Source organism: Somniosus microcephalus, chromosome 3 (genome assembly GCF_052327205.1).
Source record: "Somniosus microcephalus isolate GS21.2 chromosome 3, FLI_Smic_1.0, whole genome shotgun sequence".
NCBI classification, from domain to species: domain Eukaryota; kingdom Metazoa; phylum Chordata; class Chondrichthyes; order Squaliformes; family Somniosidae; genus Somniosus; species Somniosus microcephalus.
In genome coordinates this window covers 224,651,677-224,673,117 of record NC_140989.1, presented here as the reverse complement: position 1 = coordinate 224,673,117, position 21,441 = coordinate 224,651,677, and the positions used below count along the sequence as shown (strand labels likewise).

The 21,441-nt window shown below is 45.1% G+C and overlaps 1 protein-coding gene across 1 annotated transcript in view; it reads right to left on the bottom strand.

The window, feature by feature from the left end:
- Nucleotides 1-202: 202 nt before the first annotated feature.
- LOC147121729 (uncharacterized) overlaps nt 203-21,441 on the bottom strand; it is a 176,065-nt gene continuing 154,826 nt past the window's right edge. Inside the window, exons 28-34 of the mRNA XM_085982183.1 lie at nt 16,783-16,999; nt 13,429-13,525; nt 12,266-12,434; nt 11,015-11,319; nt 9,128-9,275; nt 8,010-8,107; nt 203-6,419 (exon numbers count right to left, since the gene is read on the bottom strand). Of these exons, the coding sequence (XP_085838309.1) occupies nt 5,016-6,419; nt 8,010-8,107; nt 9,128-9,275; nt 11,015-11,319; nt 12,266-12,434; nt 13,429-13,525; nt 16,783-16,999 (2,438 nt within the window). The 3' untranslated portion in view covers nt 203-5,015. The remainder of the gene's footprint in view (nt 6,420-8,009; nt 8,108-9,127; nt 9,276-11,014; nt 11,320-12,265; nt 12,435-13,428; nt 13,526-16,782; nt 17,000-21,441) is intronic.

Sequence of the window (21,441 nt, the reverse complement as noted above, 5' to 3'; positions counted from 1 at the left end):
ATGTGAGCCCAACAAGAGGATTTAGGAAGCTACCTGATCAATATAGCTTCTCTTCAGCAGTAAGTTCTTAGAGACAGCGAACCCACGGTTTGTTCCTCCTTTCACACCTAGCCATGTTTTGCATGTTGCTGTGTTTTTGTATGCAAATGTTAAACAATTGGGGCCAGATGAATTTCCCACCCATAAAGACAACAGACCAACATCCATTTTAAACATATCATGTTACATTTCATACTTCATGTATAAATCACGATCTTCAAAAATACTTTTCTGTAGAAATCCATTTGAAACAACTTTTCTCATGAAAAGCTTTTAAGTGTAAAAATTAAAAAATAGTATTCCATCTACTAGTTCAATGCATTCAATAGTTCATCTAATATAAGCGTTTTTTTTTAGTACACATACATTTAAAAGACAGCAAAAAGGTACAAGTTTGTCAAAGATACAATTTGTCATACAAAGTTAGCTTATTTACATCAATTCATCGGCTCCGTGAGACACGGACCATTGGTTCTGTAGTTTCACTGTAGTTGAGTTTGTGTGTTACACACACACACAAAGTTATTGTTATGTGATTGTCTGTATGAGGTACATCCTCCTTCGACACCCAGACATCTCCATTTCTAGCTTGTTGTGAGAAGAGGCAAGGAGTGAATTAAAGGAAGTTCAGAGGTTTTTTGGTGTATTTTGCACTCATCAAAAAGAGACGTTAGTGCTGGAGGATGGATGGAACATTTGAGCACGTGTGTGAACAAACACACCGCAGGTTAGTTATGGCATGGGTTGCATACAAAGTGGATAAGTGCACCACCCTGTGACTGCAGACACATATGAAACTAGACAAGAAAGAAGGGAGTGGTCAAAAGAAATATTATTTCTATTATGTGTTCTGTATTTACCTTCATGTGGAGTCTTCACAGTTTTGTGGTCTAATCTTGAACAAATAGAGAGTGCGCTATTGTAAAGTCAAAACAGTATTGATCCTTTGATCACGTTCAATTGACATGCCTATTTTCGAAGGAATGAAGGGTTTAAAATGGGTGGATCTTTCTTTGTTAGTTTCTTATTGGGTTTCTAAAAGTTGTTCAGATCGAAGAGCTCTGTTTGGCTGATGGATTTAAAGTGCAACATTCTATAGAAGGGAAAAAAACATCTGTGCCAGAATACTGTAATGATCAATAACATGTCATTCTATAGTGGACACTAGGTGGAGCCGTAGAGCTGTATATAGCTGTATGTATAAGACTACACTACCCAGCTGTATGTATATTCAGACTACATTACCCATGAGGCACTAGGCTACCCACAAGGCAGCAGTCAAGATGGAAGCCTCTACAGATACAGTACCTAGTCCACATGTGCTCAATAAAGTAACGAGCAAAAGCTAGCTGTGTTCATAATAAGAATGTCTATTTATTAATGAACATAAGAAATACTATCAGAGGGAGAGACAATGAAACTGGTCCTTAAATGGACTTTATAGAGGTATTTATTATAAATTACTTGGGCTGTACCGTATTTTTTAAAAACGTGTACCAGGCTGGTTTGGTGCGATATTATCCACCATCCAACAGACTGAAGATTGTGGGATTCTCATATAAATTCTATTGAGAAAGTTGCTGCAAACAGGGTTACTTGCTAGATCTGGGCTTTGTTATGTTTGCAAGGATTGAAAGTGAAAGGTGCAGATTTCAGATCTTACAGTTCACTTATGGAAAATGACATTAGGCCAAGAAAAAGAACGATTAAAAAGCCCAATCTGTAACACAGAATTATACTCACTTTATGCTGCTCCAACACAGGCCATTAACCTAACCTCAGGAGCAACCTGTATTCAACTAGTGTCATATTTTTGACTTCCGACGCCAGTATTCCCTGCAGCCAGAGTGGGATGGCCAATTTAGTTCCATGAACAGGCAGTGAGATTATGCACCGGCCATTTGGCCTACCCAAACTTTACAAGTTCTGGCTGAGTTGGCTCCAAAACAGCCGATGCATCAGTATTTGTGCACTAATGGAGTTGGTGGGGGGGGGGGGGGGGGGTGGTGGTGAAAGAGGGGGAGAATGAGGGGGAACTTAAATTCATGAGAATTCATAATTCAGCCCAATAAGCTAAAAATGGAAATGTCCATCAGTGCTACAATTCCACTGTTTATAAATCTGTTTATAAAGCTTAAGAATAAGCAGAAATTTCACAGGTGCCTTTGAGACCGTAGCATCTGTAGATGCCAACTTACAAACTGAAACAGGGTTATACTGAATGGAATTGGAAAATTGCCTTCATTTTTCATATTATTGAACAGATTCCTTCATGAGTTGTTTTTGAGCAGGTTTGTTTGGTAGATAAGTCCCAATGGTTGAAAGCCTACCTTTATCATTCAGTTATTTACAGGGTATGTCCTTGGAACCAGCTATGACATCACAAGTAATTCAAGAACAAGTGGCTAAAACATATCTGTCTGAAATCCCCTGCTTCCTTTCAAAGTACCTTTTAAATGTTTTGTTTTAGACTAAATTTCAATGCTTTCTTTCACAAACATTTCACAGAAAGTACAGAACCATAACTTTTTTCTCTCTCAAAAATTCACAATAATATACATTGTGTGGGAAGAGAAAGTGAAAGAAATTTTAAACTCCAGGCTATGGCTGGAACTTAAAAAAAGCAGAGACTCTAAATATCTTCTGTGGTGGTAGAACAAGCCTACAAAACAGATTTCTACCCCAAATCTCTCAAACACTAGCAAAACAATCTAAGTACCTGTAAATTTTACAGATTGAAGATTTTTCTATGTGTTTCATAAGTACAGTGAAATGTTACAACCCCAAGATTTCCTTCTCAACGTGGGATTTTTTTCAATTTAACACTGTTTCTTCATCTTAGTATAAAGTATAACTTTTGAGGAAAAAGTTAGAATTATTACAAATGAAAAAAAAAATTAGTTCAGAGCCAGAAATTGGCAAAATTTAAGTTCAAAAAATAGAGCTTCCAGTGGGCTTGAAGAATGTACAAATTGAATCAATCCCACCCAAGACCTCATTCAAGGGAGCAGTTCCCTGGGAAGAGGTGGTGGGTGAGAAAATGTGTTCAGGTTTCTACCCTTCTGGGGACCGTGGCATCCCCCAAACCCCTGACCCTGCCAACCATCTGAAAGTTTGACGTGTTTGTTGCACCAAGTGGTAAAAGCAACATTTCCTGCGGTAACTGCCAATTGTGCCCCCTCTGCTGACCGGAGATCGATGTAACGACGTCAGCAGTTGGGGGAGGATACCCCCAACCTACCCCATAACCCAGCCTCTTAATTTTAGCACAGAGACAAGATCCTTTCTGCAGGGCAAGTAACCAAACTGAGGAAACTGTCCCTATAAAGGTCTGGGGCAGTAATTACTTTCAGAGTGCGGATCGTGTGGATTGCCCACCACATCTATTCTAATTGTAGCAGTGTATGAGCCTCGCTGTTAAATTCCTTCATTTATCACTTCACTTAAGCTCCCATCCTGGTGAATGCATTCTAATAATTATGGGAAAGATGCATCACCAAAGAGGACTGAAGAATTATGCCTGGAATATTTTGAGAGCTATATATTTAAAGAATATACAAAATAAGAACCCAAGCTGTATCGTATTCACATTAAAGGAAACAATCGCCCCAAACTATCCAGTCTTCATAGGGTCCTCATTGGACTGTGGGAGATTGGTCGGTCTAGATCTGCGCTGAGACTCCCACTAAGTGCCAAGTTTCATCAGAGTTTTGCAGGTGTCGGGGTTGAGTAGTGACGTTCAGAAATGGAACAATCCTCTCCCACCGCTACTTCCACCACCCCCCCCCCCCTCAACATGCCGAAGTGCATTTGTCAAAGATTTACCCCAATGAGGCTTGCTTTCACTGAGAGCCACGGTCAATACAAGGCCTGCTCATCAATTACTGCACAATCAGAGAAGGCCAGTTGGTGAGGGATTCATGGGTGTTGATGTTAAAACCTATTCACTAAGAACGTGTTGCCGCTGCCAATGGCAAGCAGTTGCTGGAGAGAACAACATCAAGTTATAAATCCACTTCTTTCTTAAATAAGGCAGAAGCCAAAAAAATCTTTTGCCAAATCCCATGAAGTGACTCACTGAAAATGTTATACTTCAGGAGACTCGAGTGACAAAGGAATATTCAAAAATTGACGCCTTACACATTTAAAAATGAATCAATATAAAAACAGAACGACAATGCTCAACTATTGCACCTGCCATATCGCTCCGCCACTGAGCAAGGAAGGCATTCAGTACAAACTTACATGAAGGCACTACGTTAGGAATGTTAGTATCATGGAAGCAGTAGAAAGCCAATTTAAAGAGGTCAGCTTGTGAAAGCAGGACTTAAGTTGGAAGCCTGAACCACTGGAATTTCAGCATCTCCCCTCTTCTCCCACCTCTCCCTGCACCCCCCTCCAGAAACAAAACAAACCCTGGCAAGGTTGCATTTTCCTTCGATTAATAAGTGATACAGTTCGATTTCTACGAGCCACATTAGCAGGACCAATGTGTGATGCTGCTGTCACAATTCGCTGCATGACCCCCCGACCGTAACTTCAGCTCTGCGTGGGTCTTCAACCGGAACAGTTCAGATTCGAGGAGGGACCCGCGCAGAACGCAGGGCGACACCAGCAGCGATATTTACAATTTTTTTTTTTAAACCTTACGTAAGTTCACAGCATTATACCGCTCAAAAGGAGTTTAAAAAAAACATATGCCACACGAACATGGAAACGGGCAGTGACATCAGTGATTAAAATAAATAAAACCTTCTTCAAAACACACTGAAATCGTATCTTCCAGTCTCTAAAGTCCAAGAGAGCTGATCTTTGTTAAGACTTGTTGAGTACTTCATTGGAACAGTTTCGCCACCCGCCCGCCCCCCCACAAGCACCTGAAGGGAAATCTCCCGACCAGAAGTGCAAGGAATTCTTCTTCCTTCATTTCAGGCGGTCAGACGAAGAGTCTCTTGTCCTTGGCTCGTCACAAGTGCTCAGGCAAACACTTGCATGTTGCTCCTCTGCTGCTCTTGAATGCGTGAGACCTGCGGGCGCTGTCCGATTGAGGCCGGACTGGGCGTGATGTCGGACCAGTCGGACGTGGAATGCGGAGAGGAGCTGGACCACTGATCAGGGGACTCGGGAGAGGGCGTTAGGTACGGGTGCTCGCTCTGGAGATGAATGTTGTGGTTTGGGGTGTTGTCCGTCGCCGAGACATAGCTGTGCTGAGACGGAGGGGTGGGGTACTTATCGATCTGCACCGAGCTTGGCAGCTTGTGGTAAGGTGGCAGGGTGTTCTGCGATGCCTGACCCTCTTGGGTTGTGGACAGCATGGAGTTGTTCAGTTGGCCATTTGGCAGCCGGACAATCTCAGGCATCTGGTGCATGTTGCCAACGGGCACTGGTGTCATTGAGCCGCAGTAAGGCTGCCCTTGTTGCTGCGTTACTTGAGAGTTGTTCTGCTGCTGCTGCATCACCGATTGTGATGTGCCACTGTTCATCGGTTGGTAGGCCAGTATCTGTGGTAACTGCTCCCTGACCATGGTCATGTGCACTGAAGGCATGTTAGCCTGCAGTACCGCATTCTGTTGGTGGATATTAGGGTACGAAGCAGAGACCTGGTGCAGGATGCCCAGCATTGGGTTGTACTGGGAGGTGGTGATTCCCACTCGGTTCATCCACTCCGCTTGCATGTTCGCATGCCCGCCCCTTCCCAAGGGCAGCCCCAGGCTGGTGCTTTGCCCAGCCATGGAAGAATGGGACATGGAGGGGAGGCCTTGATTTAGGACCGTGTTGGAGCCCATGTTCATACCCTTCATTTCACTTAGGTTTGAGAAGGACATTGCCAGCTGGCTCTGCACCGGAATAGAGGGGTGGAGAGATGTTGGTGGTGACTGGTGTAAAACCCCTGATGATGTCAGTAGAGGCGGAGATGTGGTGGACAAGTAGGTGTGTGGGGATTCCAGTGATTCCACCGGCGACAGAGCCACCGAACTCTCCACAAGGGCCCCTTTACCATTGCCAATGGATCTTTTCCGCCGCCTGGCTTTGGCTTCCTTGGAGTCTTTAGCGTTGCCCGGAGTGAGGCTCTTTGTGCTCGGCCGTCTCGCCTTCTTGCCCATGGGGGTCAGCTTGAGGTTCACGAAAGAGCCGCCGGCTGGGCAGGTCACGGGGGATATGGTAGGTCCCATCATGGGCCCACCCGATCCCTGCGGGCTCCGGACCAGATTGTACTCGTCCAGCAGCTGGACGATGTCATGATGCATCCGCTCCTGTGCGATGTCACGGGGGAGTCTGTCCATGTGGTCGGTGATGTCGCGGTTGGAAAAGTGGTCCAGTAGGATTTTGGCAGCTTCAAAGCTGCCTTCCCGGGCGGCGAGAAACAAGGGCGTCTCCTCCTGCAGTCAGAGCATGACAAGAATTTACACTTAGATAGAGTGACAGCAGGTATGCACTACTAAAACCAGTGAAATTTAATTTTTAACACATTTATTGTGCGTGACTGAGGTAGGATTCAATCCTCCTCAGGATTAACTAGGCAAGTTGCCAAAAATGTGATGAGATTCAACAGGGGGAATATCTGGTAAATGGGGCGATACGCAACAAGTCTCGTGTGTGGATCAGAAGTATATAGGCTGCCCTGATGGCTCAAATATGTTTCGCCGCACTTCATGCTATGGTCCCCAACTGTATATGGCCACAAAGGTCTATGTGGGTATAACTGAAGAGGCAACAGTGAGAGTATTACAACTGAGTTTGTTATCCCCAGGATAGGGAAGAATATGTTGAAGCTCCCACTCCTAGGAACATAGGAACAGGAGGAGGCCATTCAGCCCCTTAAACCTGTTCTGCCATTCAATTAGATCATGGCTGATCTGTAGCTTAACTCCATCTATCTGCCTCGGTTCCATAACCCTTACTCAACAAAAATCTATCAATCTCAGTTTTGAAATTTTCAATTGACCCCCAGCCTCAACAACTTTTTGGGAGGAGTTCCAAATTGCCACTACCCTTTGATATCACCCCGAAGGGCCTAGTTCTAATTTCAAGGTTATGCCCATGGTCTAGATTCCTCCACCACAAGAAATAGTTTCTCTCTATCCACACCATCAATTCCTGATCATTATCCAGTGACGCTCATTAGAAAGTGCGTGATAAGGCTGAGCTGTGACTTCCTTTACTTCCCTCACCTTTCTACTCCAGAATCAAAATCCTGCCAACACTCCTGGAGTAATTCCCCACCTTGATGGCAAAGGCGGGGTGGTGGTGCGAAAGAGTAAAAATACATCATGTGTGCGCAGACTCATCAGAACACCAGCTGTGATAATCGGGGGCCAGGGAAGGCCTCCAGAGCTGGGGAAGAGCAACATAGGGGAAGGCGCCTGCTGAGCCCTCAGCCGTGCGAGATGTATGGCAAGGGCAGGTCAAGGAAAGGTGAACTAGAAACATAGAAAAATAGGAGCAGGAGTAGGCCATTCAATATGATCATGGCTGATCCTCTATCTCAACACCATATTCCCGCTCTCTCCCCATACCCCTTGATGCCTTTTTGTGTCTAGAAATCTATCTATCTCCTTCTTAAATATATTCAGTGACTTGGCCTCCACAGCTTTCTGTGGTAGAGAATTCCACAGGTTCACCACTCTCTGGGTGAAGAAATTTCTCATCTCAGTCCCAAATGTCCTACCCTGTATCCTGAGACTGTGACCCCTTGTTCTAGACCCCCCCCAGCCAGGAGAAACATCCTTCCTGCATCCAGTCTGTCTAGCCCTGTCAGAATTTTATACGTTTCAATGAGATCCCTTCTCATTCTTCTAAACTCTAGTGAATACAGGCCCAGTCGACCCAATCTCTCCTCATACGACAGGGGAGTCAGTGAGATCTACCGAGAGGGAATGGCACAGCGGGAACCCGCGACACTCCCGGACCAGAATGCGCTATCTATAAATCAGACTGGGAGGTGGATTTAAATCAGAACACTTCAGTACCTTGTTGTCCTGCATGTCTTTGTTGGCTCCGTTCTTCAGCAGGGCCCGGGTTGCGTCCACATTGTTAACGGCTGCCGCCCAGTGAAGCGCCGATTTACCTGGGGAGGGAAGAGCATTGACGCAGAGTGTTAGAGTGTGTTAGTTCACTACAGAGAACAGCGTCAGATGCGAATGTAATGCGATGCTCAAACCAAGTTAAACACATGCTTAACGCCCACTCCACTGGCAGAGGATGTCGTGCAAGAAGCAGATAACAGATAGATTAGCTTAGATTAAGATACCTTCATGTTGGTTCCAGTTTCTCTTCACCCAGCCCTTCCTATCCCCCACCTCCAAATAAGGTTTCTTTCAACCCCAATTTCATCCTGCACCCATCTTTCACTAATCCCATTTCCCATACATTTTCGTATTACAATTACTACATTTTCAGAGATCAACACTAATTGCTCTTAAGTTCCACTTGTCAACATATTTTTGCTGATTTGAAGTAGGTAGGTGAGAGTTCAGGTGGAAGGAAGTTTTGTAAACATTCCCCCCGGGTCACGGATATTTTTAAGGGGGAAAATTGAACAGTGACACTTTTGGGGGTGGGTAGGGTGCGTGGTGAAGGCTCACCTCATACATGAGGTAATAGGCAAGGAGGTGTCAGCCGTGGCTCAGTGGGTAACGCTCCCCTCTAAGTCAGAAGGTCGTGGGTTCAAGTCCCACTCCAGAGATTTGAGCCCATAATCCAGCCGGACAATCTAGTGCAGTGCTGAGGGAGTGCTGCCTTTCAGATGAAACGTTAAACCGAGGCCCCGTCGGCCCTCTCAGGTGGACGTAAAAGATCCCACCTATTTCAAAGAAGAACTGCAGACTTCTCCCTGGTATCCTGCCCAATATTTATTCCTCAACCAACATCACTGAAAAAGATTATCTGGTCATTTATCTCTCTGCTGTTCGTGGGATCTTACTGTACACAAATTGGCTGCCGTGTTTCATACATTACAACAGTGACTACACTTCAAAAAGTACTTCATTAGCTGTAAAGCGCTCTGGCACAACCCGAGGTTTTGAAAGGCGCTATATAAATGCAAGTTTTTTTCTTTTCCATCTTTAAATCCCATGTCTGTTCTTACCATGATCATCCACAGCATTAACATCCGCGTGGCAGTTAATCAGCTCAACCACCATCCCTTCGACAGCGAGGCGGGCAGCCAGGATCAGTGGTGTGGTACCATCGTTCATTCGGCAATCCAGGTCAGTGGCTCGGTTTCTGATCAGAATCTATACCAGGAGGGAGATCAGTTTATCACACGTTCATTTTTAGCATCCAGTGCACACTTCCCTCAATCCCGTTCCCCACCCCCTCCCCATCTCCCATTACAGCCACTTGCCTAGACCAATCGTGCAGCTGGCAGGGGGCAAATGTCATTCACTACATTACTCTGTCAACTGAAGGTGAGGCAGGGTTACTGCCAGTCCACACAGCATGGCACCCTGTCCAGAGTAAGGAGACTGGCGGAAGAGGGTTAGCTCCAGTCCACACATCATATCACCCTGTCTAGAGTAAGGAGACTGGCGGAAGAGGGTTAGCTCCAGTCCACACATCATATCATCCTGTCTAGAGTAAGGAGACTGGCGGAAGAGGGTTAGCTCCAGTCCACACAGCATGGCATCCTGTCTAGAGTAAGGAGACTGGCGGAAGAGGGTTAGCTCCAGTCCACACATCATATCATCCTGTCTAGAGTAAGGAGACTGGCGGAAGAGGGTTAGCTCCAGTCCACACAGCATGGCACTCTGTCTAGAGTAAGGAGACTGGTGCTCGATACTCTTGGCTGAAGAAACCTCTGCTGGAATTTGGGCCCACATGAATTGAGCTGATGACTGCCATGTGTCTCACTGGGTTACCAATCCATCATTCTGCATGTCAGATACAAGGGAGTTTAACTTGAGCAGAGTCATGTGACTCATGTAAGCTGCTGCTCCTCAGCCATAAAGACCAAACATATCCTGATCCACAGGTGCTCCCCGTCTTAAAATAAACTGGGATTTCCCTACAGTTTCTGAAATACCAAGAGTTTGAGAAATAAACCCACCCTCTCTTTTGGATTGCACTTACTGACCCGGAATTTCCTGGAAAGTTTTGGTGTAGCTACGGCGTAAGAGCAGAGTTGCACTATATTTTCCGAGGAAATTCGAGCATAACCGATTTATGTCAAAACATCCCGACGCATAAATTTCCTCGGTCATTTGCACCACTCCCGAGTTATGGCTGCCAATACCCCACTTGGCTCATTAACAGAGCTCAACACCCCAATGCAAAAGACCAGAAAGTACCAGTTTCCTGCATTTACACCCATTCTGAACGGGTTAAATTTACAGCCAAAATTTCAGATGTAGCAGCATCTGCAATCGCTTTACTTGGTGTTATAAAGCGATTATTTAAGCTTTTTAAAAAAACATTCTCACCGAGACCAGCACTCTATTTTCTAGATCTTTGAATGCTTTTTTATGACATCAGGAACAGTTATGTTAAAAAAGAAAGTATTTCCACGATTGTATTTTCTAAAACACGTGTTATAAATGATGACTTGACAGCTTCATACTTTCATTTTCATAACATCAGTAAGCTAAAGAAGGAAGATGGATGACGTATGCTCTACATTTTCCATGGCCCCGATTGTTTACACTGATTTTATGCCGGTTTTTATGTTCTGACATATGTTAATGCAATTCCCAGGAAATTTGGGCATAAGATTTGTGGAAATTCTATATAATTGGAATCCAGGAAATTCCAGGCTATTTGCATCAAAAATTTGAATATTCAGTACCCCATCCCAGCCCCCACACACCAACCAGCAGGGAAAAAGGATTACAAGAAAACTGAAAAAATAAAATATAAAAAAAAGCATTTCTCAAATCTAATCAGGAGGCAGCACCTTCACCTTGAAGTCATTCAGAGGGTCGGGTTTTGCTCCTTACCCGCAGTCTAACTGTGTTTAGTTTGTCCAGTGCCCACCCACCTGGAACACCCCCTGAGCATCGGCTGCCACAGCTGCGTGGAGAGGTGATCGACCCATGTTGTCCTGGGCATTGGCGTCCGCGCCCGCGTCCAGGAGGCGTTTGGCCGCGTCCGCCCGGGCGTAGCGTGCAGCCAAGTGGAGAGACGTCTCCCCGGTCCGGTCCGTCTGGGAATGGAGGCTGGCACCCTGATAGATGAGGTCGGTGATGACATTGGCTGACGAGTCATCGGCATCTTCCTCCTCCTCGATTCCAGTGTCCAGCCCGCCACCTCGCAGCGATGCCAACATAAGAGGTGTAAAACCATCTGGCACAAGAAGAACATTCAATGTAAACGAGAAGGTTCTGGATATTCAATATTGCATCGAATTTATAGCACAGAAACAGGCCATTCGGCCCAACTGGTCTATGTCAGGGTTTATGCTCCACACGAGCCTCCTCCCACCCTACCTCATCTCACCTTATCAGCATATCCTTCTATTCCTTTCTCCCTCATGTACTTGTACTTCCCCTTAAATGTATCTGTGCTACTCGCCTCAACCACTCCCTGTGGTAGCGAGTTCCACATTCTCACCACTCTCTGGGTAAAGAAGTTTCTCCTGAATTCCTTATTGGATTTATTAGTGACTATCTTATATTATGGCTCCTAGTTTTTAACTTCCCCCACGAGTAGAAACACCTCTTCTACAGCTACCTTATCGAACCCTTTCATCATTTTAAAGACCTTTATTAGATTAACTCTTAGTCTTCTCTTTTCTAGAAAAAAGAGCTCCAGCCAGTTCAGTCTTTTCTGATAGTTGTAGCCCCTCAGTTCTGCTATCATCCTTGTAAATCCTTTTTTGCACGTTCTCCAGTGCCTCTATATCCTTTTTATAATACGGTGACCAGAACTATGCACAGTACTCTCGGAAGTGTGATCTAACCAAGGTTCTATACAAGTTTAACATAACTTCTCTGCTTTTGAATTCTATTCCTCTAGAAATCAACGCCACAGTTTCTTTTGATCTCTATCTTAATCCAGGTACACCACACAGGAGGAATCATTACATAGTGCCAGGGAGTACAAGTCTTAAGGCTTGATTCTTCACTAACTCTGGAGGAACCCAGTTGGGAGCAATACTCATCCACAAAGATGCACACTTCCACTTAGGAATCTGCAATATCAGAAATTAAACTCGATAAACCTTTTTACACTGGTGCAGAAGATTACACCAGTCTTTGACTGATTTTATAACGAGGGCAGCTGTCCATACCTGGACCTCTCACGTTGACGTCCATGCAGTCGGCATCCTGCTCCCCTTGAGGTGGGGTCAGGGCCAGAGAGGGTGTTAAACGGATATCTGCCGCCACCAGATGCTGCTGCGTCCACGGTCGATGGTCAACCTGGTCTTCATTCTCTGAGAGTAGGGCCTGATCTTCAGTCTGCAAAGGAGAGAGAGAGCAGGTCATCAACCAACACTATACGAACATGCTGCTATATAACCTGGAGCCCTGTGGCTTGGAGAATTTTGGGTTGCACAGAATTGCATATATAAAATATATGCTTTAAAAGGTGGAAGCTAGATAATTACACGAGGGAGAAAGGAATAAAAAGATATGCTGATAGGTTAGATGAAATAGGGTGGGAGGAAGCTCGTGTGGAGCATAAACACCGGCATAGACCAGTTGGGCCGAATGGCTTGTTTCTATGCTGTAAACTCTAAGTAACTGGCATATCAGAAATACGCTTGATCAAGGGGAGAGGGGGCACAGGAGGAAAAGCACAGCAATGGCAGTCTTCAGTGGCGAGCTCAATCCTCTTTCAGAAGGGAAGGGCGAGCAAGTGTCAGACATCTCTGCAATAAGCAACTTCGAAAGCTGTTGCCCCATCACTGGAAGATGGTGCACGTCCCCATTTCTACTCGAGGGGAACGGACATCATTTTCTCTGCCACTATTACCAACAGCCAAATCTAACTTTGGGTGACTTTACAGGTATTGGATGAGCTAGTGGATTGTGCATTGAGTCGAGTGGCGACCATCTCGGGTCACATGGTTACACATGATTCAGCTGCAGCAGCCATGGCACAAGTGGTGGACTCTGTGGCAATTTTCACCACCACCACACGCATTCTATGATCAACAGCAGCGGGAAAACGCTGGTCCCACCGTCACTGACTCAGTCAACCTTTTAGTTGGTACTTGAAGGTTCACACTGCAAGGCCGAGAACATGGAGCGCCTGAATCTGGAAGCCAAGGCTCCACCGGCAAAAGTGGACCAATTACAACTGCACAGGCCTGGCACTGAGACTCCCACCCCTCCACTATCACTCCAATCTGTCAAAACACCAATGTAAAACCGACACCACAGCTACGCTATTGGGCTGCCGAGCCCACATGGACGACGTGCGGTTCACCACATGGCTCTGCAGACCCACCTTAGGTTTCTTGGCCTCTGGCCCTCCTCCCTCCATCCACTGCTCATTCTGGTTGTCATCAATCATGCTGTCATCGGGCGCCTGCTTTGACAGATTCCTAAGCAAAAAGAAAGCAAGTTTTTACCATTGTTTTTTAATCTAATTTTGGTTAGGGTTGCTGTCCATTGCAGTCAATGGGCAGGGTCTTTGTTCTTATGGGGTGGGGTGGGGGATGTTGTGTCAAGTCAGCCTCCAAGAACAAACTTGTTCTGATGGAGCACTCTCCCACAGGTGCTTCAACTGTGGGGGAGGACAAGCAACTGAGGACTGACTGGTAATCCAGGGGAATCAAACCCTCACCCAAGGAGGGCAAGCACAGGAGTGGCAGGTAACCCAGGGGAATCAAACTCTCACCCAAGGAGGGCAAACACAGGAGTGGCAGGTAGTGCAGGAAGTCAAAAACCCCCAGGCAGCCAAGGCAACTGTGTGGGAATGACACATTATCAAAGGACTCAAACCACATCCTGCAGAGGTTAGCCAGACAAAACATAACACAATTAGGCAACCTGTGAGTTCCCATCAAAATCTGACAGCTATTGCACTGCAAAGTGCATAAGAAACACATTATTGTGAAACACCACCAATCTAATGTGGTTTACCTGGCATTGTTTCGCTTTCTACTCAGGTCTGAACATGATCAGGAGTACCAGAAGTGCATCAGTAACTCAGCCTACCAAGAGCATTCAGCCCTGACCAGTACAGCGTATTATGGAACAGGAAGCCGTTCAGTTCCTTGAGCCTGTTCTGCCATTCAACTAGATCATGACTGATTGGTATCTCAACTCCATTTATCTGCCTTTGTTCCACATCCCTTGATACCCTTACCTAACAAAAATCTATCAATCTCAGTCTTGAAAAGTTCAATTGGCCAAGCATACACAGCATTTTGTTGAGGCCCAGGGTGGGGGGTGGAAAGAGTTCTAGATTTCCACTATCCTGTGTGTGAATAAAAGCTTCCTGATTTCACTCCTAAATGGTCTAGGTCTAATTTTCAAATTATGGCCCCTTGTTTTGGATTCCATCAGGCAAAATAGTTGCTCTGTATCTATCCTATCGAATCCCTTTATCATTTTCAACACTACCCTTTTTCTAAACCATCATTTATCTCCGTCACTTAAAAGGTTATTCAGGAATTCTGGCTTTCGTCCGATTCATAGACAGTAAAAACAGTAAGTGTTGCTGATGCAGAATAATGTAAAGAGCAGATACCTCTATGCCTGCTGGGGTGTCTGTCACTAGGTGTCAGCTGTGGCTCAGTCAGTAGCACTCTAGCATCCAAGTCAGAGGGTTGTGGGTTCAAGTCCCACTCCAGAGATTTGAGCATATAATCTAAGCTGACACTCCAGTGCAGTGCTGAGGGAGTGCTGCACTGTTGGAGGTTCCGTCTTTCAGATGCGGTGTTAAACAGAGGCCCTGCTGTGCTCTGATGTCACATAAAAGATCTCATGGCACTATTTTGAAGAAGAGCAGGGGTGTTCTTCCTGGTGTCCTGGCCATTATTTATCCTTCAACCCACATCACAAACAGATTATCTGGTCGCATTGCTGCTTGTGGGACCTTGCGGTGCACAATTTGGCTGCCGCGTTTTGCTACATTACAACAGTGACTCCACTTCAAAAAGTAATTCATTGGCTGTAAAGCGCTTTGAGGCATCCGGAGGTCATGAAAGGTACGGTATAAACTGCAAGTCTTTCTTTCTTTCTCTGTTCCCCTGCTTTAGCATTCTCCTTTCAGGGTCTCACTTCAAAAAATGTTTTCACAATATCCCACAAGAAGGAATTTGACTGGCTACACCTAATCAGCAGTTCTGAAGCACACAGTATGAAGCATCAATGGGGTAGGGAGGCGTTAAGGCATCTCCTTTGTTACATTTAGTATTATCGGGCATTCAACAGGTTACACTTCCTCTTTTTAAAAAAAACCAACAACTTCATACAATATATAAAAAATGTGCTGAAGCGAGATGCCGTGGATTTCGACAGAACAGTCACTGTTCTGCCAATTTGAGCCGTACGCGATTTAAGCCTGGGAAATATTCCTTTCGATTGTTTGATGGACTAAAAATGCCAAGTCAACTTCTTAACCTCGGGCAGTGGAATTTTTTGGCCTCAACACTCCCAATTCTCCAAGTTGCTACTGTACACCTACTTCATTCCCATCCTAAGCCCAACGCTCCCCACAGGGTTTCGCGGCTTCTGAATGCTGCTCTTCTTCATTAATACCTATACTTACTGTATGCATTAATTCCGATTGCTTCAGTACAACATTAATATTGATACAATCTAATGCTGAACACTAATATCCATCGGTACAACGTTATGGGCCAGAATTTGCAGTGGGTATGACACCGTACACAGTCTTACCAGAAATGGACCACAAGTTCGGGATTTCTGCATGTGTTTGCGCATGCGCTAAATCCCAAACTTGCGATCTGTTAAGTTGCGCCTTGACAGATGATCTGCACCGCCTTGAAAATCCCAATAGCTGGCGCAGAGTTGGGCTAATTGCCCACCAACTGCCCAGCAATTACGTACGAAAATTTTACGGTTGATGCAAACAAACGCAGGGCTTGTTTGCATCAACGTAAGGAGATTAGATAGAGACAGTTACTCATTCTATTAGCTCCGGAATGTGATGTAATGAATTGTAAAACTGTTCAAAACACCTCCAAATGATTAACGTGCAGATTTTTCAGATCTTTGTTTGGGCTCTGTTGTATTTATGTTTGTATCACCTGTCCATGTTATTTTATATGAAATTTCACACAGCTTCAATGATTTATCAGAACTCTAAATCCTAAATTAGATTTAAGAATTAATAGCCAATTTTTTTTTTTTTTTTTTTTTTTAAAAAGAGGGGTCTGTGTGTGTGAACGGGTCATTCTGGAACTATTTATTCTCCTCATTCTTACAATTATTCTGAAAATACATCAGGTGAAATGCAATATAAAGTAGGTTGCTAGTATTGGAGGTAGACACTTTCCCTTCGGTGTACTGATTGGAGCACCAGGCCCACGTGATCCCAGGTACGCTTCCGCACATGCTGCGTCCCTGGGATCCGTGGACAATTACGCTGCCCTCGAGCACGCAGCTTCTGAGAGAAAGCTCACGAAGGAGAGCCCCCATCAGGTAAGTTCCTATTCTTTTCGGAGGTCGGTGGCATACTCCATAGCTACGCCGCTGACCGCAATTTCTGGGCCATGACCTACATACAATCTAACAGTGAGCACTAATATCCATCAGTACAATATTAATACCTATACACAATCTAACACTGAACACTTGCATCAATAATTACATCTTCAACAACACCTACTTCATTCCCACTGCATCCTGCCCCACAGGCTCTCGACGCTTCCGATTGCCGCCCTTGTTCAAGATGAAGCCCTCTGGGAACCACAGCGGGCCAAGTTTGCGCTTGCGTTTAGCTGCTACGACCCCCAGGATCAGAATGAGGATGATGATCCCTACGGCAACCATCAATAGGGGCAGGAGGCTCAGCTTAGACTTGGGATCTATTTCATCACGTTCACCTGTAGGGAAAACAAACACCATTTTTATCCCCCCCCATTGCAGTACAGGCGAGACAGCGAAGGCGAGTGTTAAAAGACAAAAATCTTATTTTCTACATTTCCTCCACTTGGGTTTAGAATCTACCCAGTATTATCTATGTGCAACCTGACCGATTAAAAAAAATTTTTTTTTTTAAACCTAGTGCACATTTCATGCTCGGTCACTGTTACTCGCACCTCAGCCCATGTGCTTTCTCTCCTTCTTCCTCCCCAATAAAAAAAAATTAACTTAGAAAAGGATTAGATCACAGATGGAGAGCTGTTTGTGGTTTGTCCACCTTGGCAACAGGGCTGTCAAGTGTACACTTACCAACCGTTTTGGACAAATAGTTTGGAGGTGGATGTGCTGAGGAGTGGCAATATAGGGGTTACCATGCTGGACTCCAGCATCTGTAGTTAATGTTAACACTGGGAGCTTACCAAGTGCAATGCTCTTGGTCTTGTCAGACAGCTTGCTGATGGCTCCATTTCATTTCAACTACTTGTCACTGACGAAGAGGCAAGAATTAACTCTTGAAGATGGCACCCCTGATCAGCCCCATTAGTGCTGGAGAAACACTTGTAGGTTGCGCCTTCATTTCTTCAGGACGTTGTGCAATCAACATTGCATCAAATGAGAACGTAGCTCCCAGTACCTAAAATCATGCTGGCCCTATACTTCATGGCCCAGAAATTCGGGTCCCAACACGTGAGTACGCATGGGGTACTCACGCGTAGGTCCAACGAAAGTGCCAGTTTTGTGCATGCACTGCGCATGCGCGGGAAACCGGCACTTCCGTTCCCCTGAAAGAAGGGGTTGAGAGGTGGAATGCATGCGCCGGAGAGGCAGTGCATGCGCATCGAACGTACGTTTTTTTTCCCCAGGTTTTTCCGAGAGGGTAAGTCTCCAGCAGTTACACTTTTAAAAAGCAGGCACAAAGCCTGCTTTTAACAAGGTAAGTGGTGAATTAATTAAAATTAACACATTTTTTCCACAGGTTTATTATTTTTAAATACTTTAAAGAAAGGTAAGTTTATTTTTAGTCCCGTTTGAAAATGTAATTAATTTTTTCAAAAATTTAAATTATTGTTTAAAATAGTTATTTCATGTAATTTATAGTTATTTTAAAAATGTGATTAAAAATTTTTTTTTTTTGAAGTTTGTGATTTTTGGGGCTTATAGTATTTATAGGTTTGACAGCTCTTCCTGTCAAACTTATGAATGAAGCATTCCCTGCTACCATTGGCTCTCCATGGCCCATGTGATCCCAGGGGACGCATCGAACTAACCGCGCCCCTGGGATACGCAAGCACTGCGTGCTGGCAGTTGGAGGCGGCCCAGGATCAGAATCCCACGCGGGCCCACAGCTCAACAGGCTGTGTAACAGGCTAGGTAAGTGCAGGTCAGGGGCTTGCACCCGCGGGGAAGCCCCCGACCCGAATTTCTGTGCCATTATTGCAAAAACTATGGTAGCTGAAAAGATCAAATTGTATTTTTGGAAATCTTTGACCAACTTGTTTTTTTCCCCCTGCATCAGATTAATCGAGACAGCCTGTTCAATGGGAAGTCAATTTCAACCAGTTACAGTACTCTGTTGTTCGAGAGGGACGATCAGGTTTCTAATTAGAGGTCATTAATGCTCTGGAAATGCCAAACGTACATCTACGTAGGAACTGGATAAACGCAAAGGAAGGTGGCAATTTTCAAACGTTTTTCTCAACCAGGGAGGATCGTCAACTCAAGAAACTTTCAAGTAACTTGGAGAGGGTGCAGAAGAGTGTTACTCTAATGATACCAGGGATGAGAGACTGGAGAAGTTGAGCAGAGAAGGTTAAGGGCAGACGTAATAAACGTGTTCAAAATTAAGAGGGCTTTTGATAAAGTAGATAGGGAGAAACTGTTAACCAGAGGACACAGATTTAAGGCGATTGGCAAAATAACCAGGGTGGGAGATGAGGAGAATCATTTTTATGCAGCGAGTTATGATGATCTGGAATGCACTGCCTGAAAGTGTGGTGGAAGCAGATTCAACAATAACTTTCAAAAGAGAATTGGATAAATACTTTTTGGGGGGGGGGGGGGGGGGGCGGGGGAGAAAAAAACCCTGCAGGACTATGGGAAAGTGATGGGGAGAGGGACTAATAGGACAGCTCATTCAAAAATGGGCACGATGGGCCGAATAGTTGTATGATTCTATGTGCTGCAGGAATCATTTAGATCTTTCAGTACGGATGGGTATAGAAATAGTAGAGGGTAGGGCTTGATGGCAATATCTTGCAATATCCATGGTCTGATGATGACAACTGATAGACGGCAACAATTATGCTTTTGCTTAGAGTAGGGAAGTTCGATAGAGAAAACTAATATTGCCTCAGATGATATGTTTCCTCTGTTAAGCGTATTTAAAAGTTTAAATTACTTAAACAATGCTGTTCTGTTTTGCTTTTAAGAGGTCGGCATGAATGTAAAACGGCTGAACGTAAAACATTGGTATAATAAAAAAGTTATATGTTGCGTCCGTGTATAATAAGACACAGACTGCGGAGAACGGTACAACAGGTGTTTACTCAACGTGGCTCACACTGCAACTCATCTGTACAGATTACTACTCAGGGCTATATACAGGTGTGGTCACTGCCGGTACTGCAGTATACATGAGCTGTAAAACATAGTTCCGCCCTTAAAAGGTATATACATTACAATTCCTCCCCTTTTAGATTAACAGTACCATAACACTCATTTAACAATTAAATATCAAACTAATTAAAATTAACACTTTTAACATGCAACATTAGCTGAAAATAGTCTATTTATATATTCAGTCTTTGGGGAGGCTTCCTGATCCTTTCTGGATAGCGCCTTTCCCGAGTGTCTTGCTCTTGGTGCGGACGCGATTCTGGCCCCCTGTCGTCGGTTGGTTCATCAGCTTCCGATGCTACTGTTTCTGGGGTAGATGCGACCTGTACGTCGGGTTCATCACCAGGTACGTATGGGCGAGACATGGGGTTGTCTTGTTCCTGTGACTCTAGGATCTGGTCAGCATGGCGTCTCACGATGCTCTCCGCAACGTCCACTGTGTACATTAGTGGGCCCTGCCGTGTGCATATCGTTCCTGGCTGCCATTTTTCTGTTCGGTAGTCGGGGGCCAAGACTGGTTGCCCTACATTGAAGCTCCTTGTTGGCTTCTCATGGATGTGCTGGAATTGCTTACTCTCAACATCTCTTCGTACGTTTGGTCTGAGCAAATCCAGGCGAGATCTTAACCTTCGGTTCAAGAACATCATGGCTGAGTTTTTCCAGCATTTTCTGTTGTTATCATGGCTGGGGCCTGGTTGGTGACTGCATGTGTCGCATTCCGGTAGGCGAACAGGAAATTGTCGACCTTGTGCTGCAGCGGAATGTTGTCATTGTACATAGCCTTTATTGCCTTCTTAAAGGTTTGTACGAACCTCTCAGCCAATCCATTTGTGGCTGGATGATACGGGGCGGATGTGTAATGCCTTACCCCATTCTTTTTCAAGAACCTCCGGAACTCTTCGGACACAAACTGTGGTCCGTTGTCGGAGCAAATCTGTTCTGGCAAGCCATTCCTGGCAAAAATGGTCCGTAGGACTGCAGTAGTTTTCTCCGTGGTGGTGGAGGACATTTTGATGACCTCAGGCCATTTCGAGTGCGCATCCACAGCTATTAAAAACATTGAGTCCATGAATGGACCAACAAAATCAATATGCACCCGTTGCCATGGAGATGAGGGCCACTCCCATGGGTGTAGAGGGGCCTGTGGTGGTGCATTTTGGACTTTCTGGCATCCTGAGCAGCTCTTGGTCAGGTCCTCGATTTGTTTATCGATTCCTGGCCACCACACAAGCCCTGGCTTGGCTTTTCATTTTTACCCCTCCCAGATGACCCTCATGAAGCTCATTGAGCACTCTATCCCTTAACTTGGGTGGAATTACCACTCGGGATCCACACATCAAGGTCCCCCGGCACACTGACAGCTGTTCTCTCCTTATCGAGAATGCTGGCAACAGTGAGTCGCCATGTGCTGGCCATCCCTTCACCGTCAAATCATATACCCAAGACAGTGTCGGGTCATTTCGGGTTTCCTTTTCGATACAAGCGTTAGTTACCGGTAGGTATTCAACTATAGTCGAATGGAATATTTTGACAGGATCCACTGCTGGTGCTTCCTCCGCAGTAGGCAGTGGCAGGCGTGATAGCCCATCAGCATTTCCATGCTGTTTCGTGCCCTTATATTCAATCTCATAGTGGTGCGCCCCTGGAAAGAGTGACCATTTTTGTAGTCGTTGCTCAGTCATCACCGGAACGCCCTTCTTCGGATTAAAAATGGAGACAAGAGGCTGGTGATCAGTCAGCAAGGTGAATTTCTGCCCGTGCAGATAGTGATTGAACTTTTTCACTC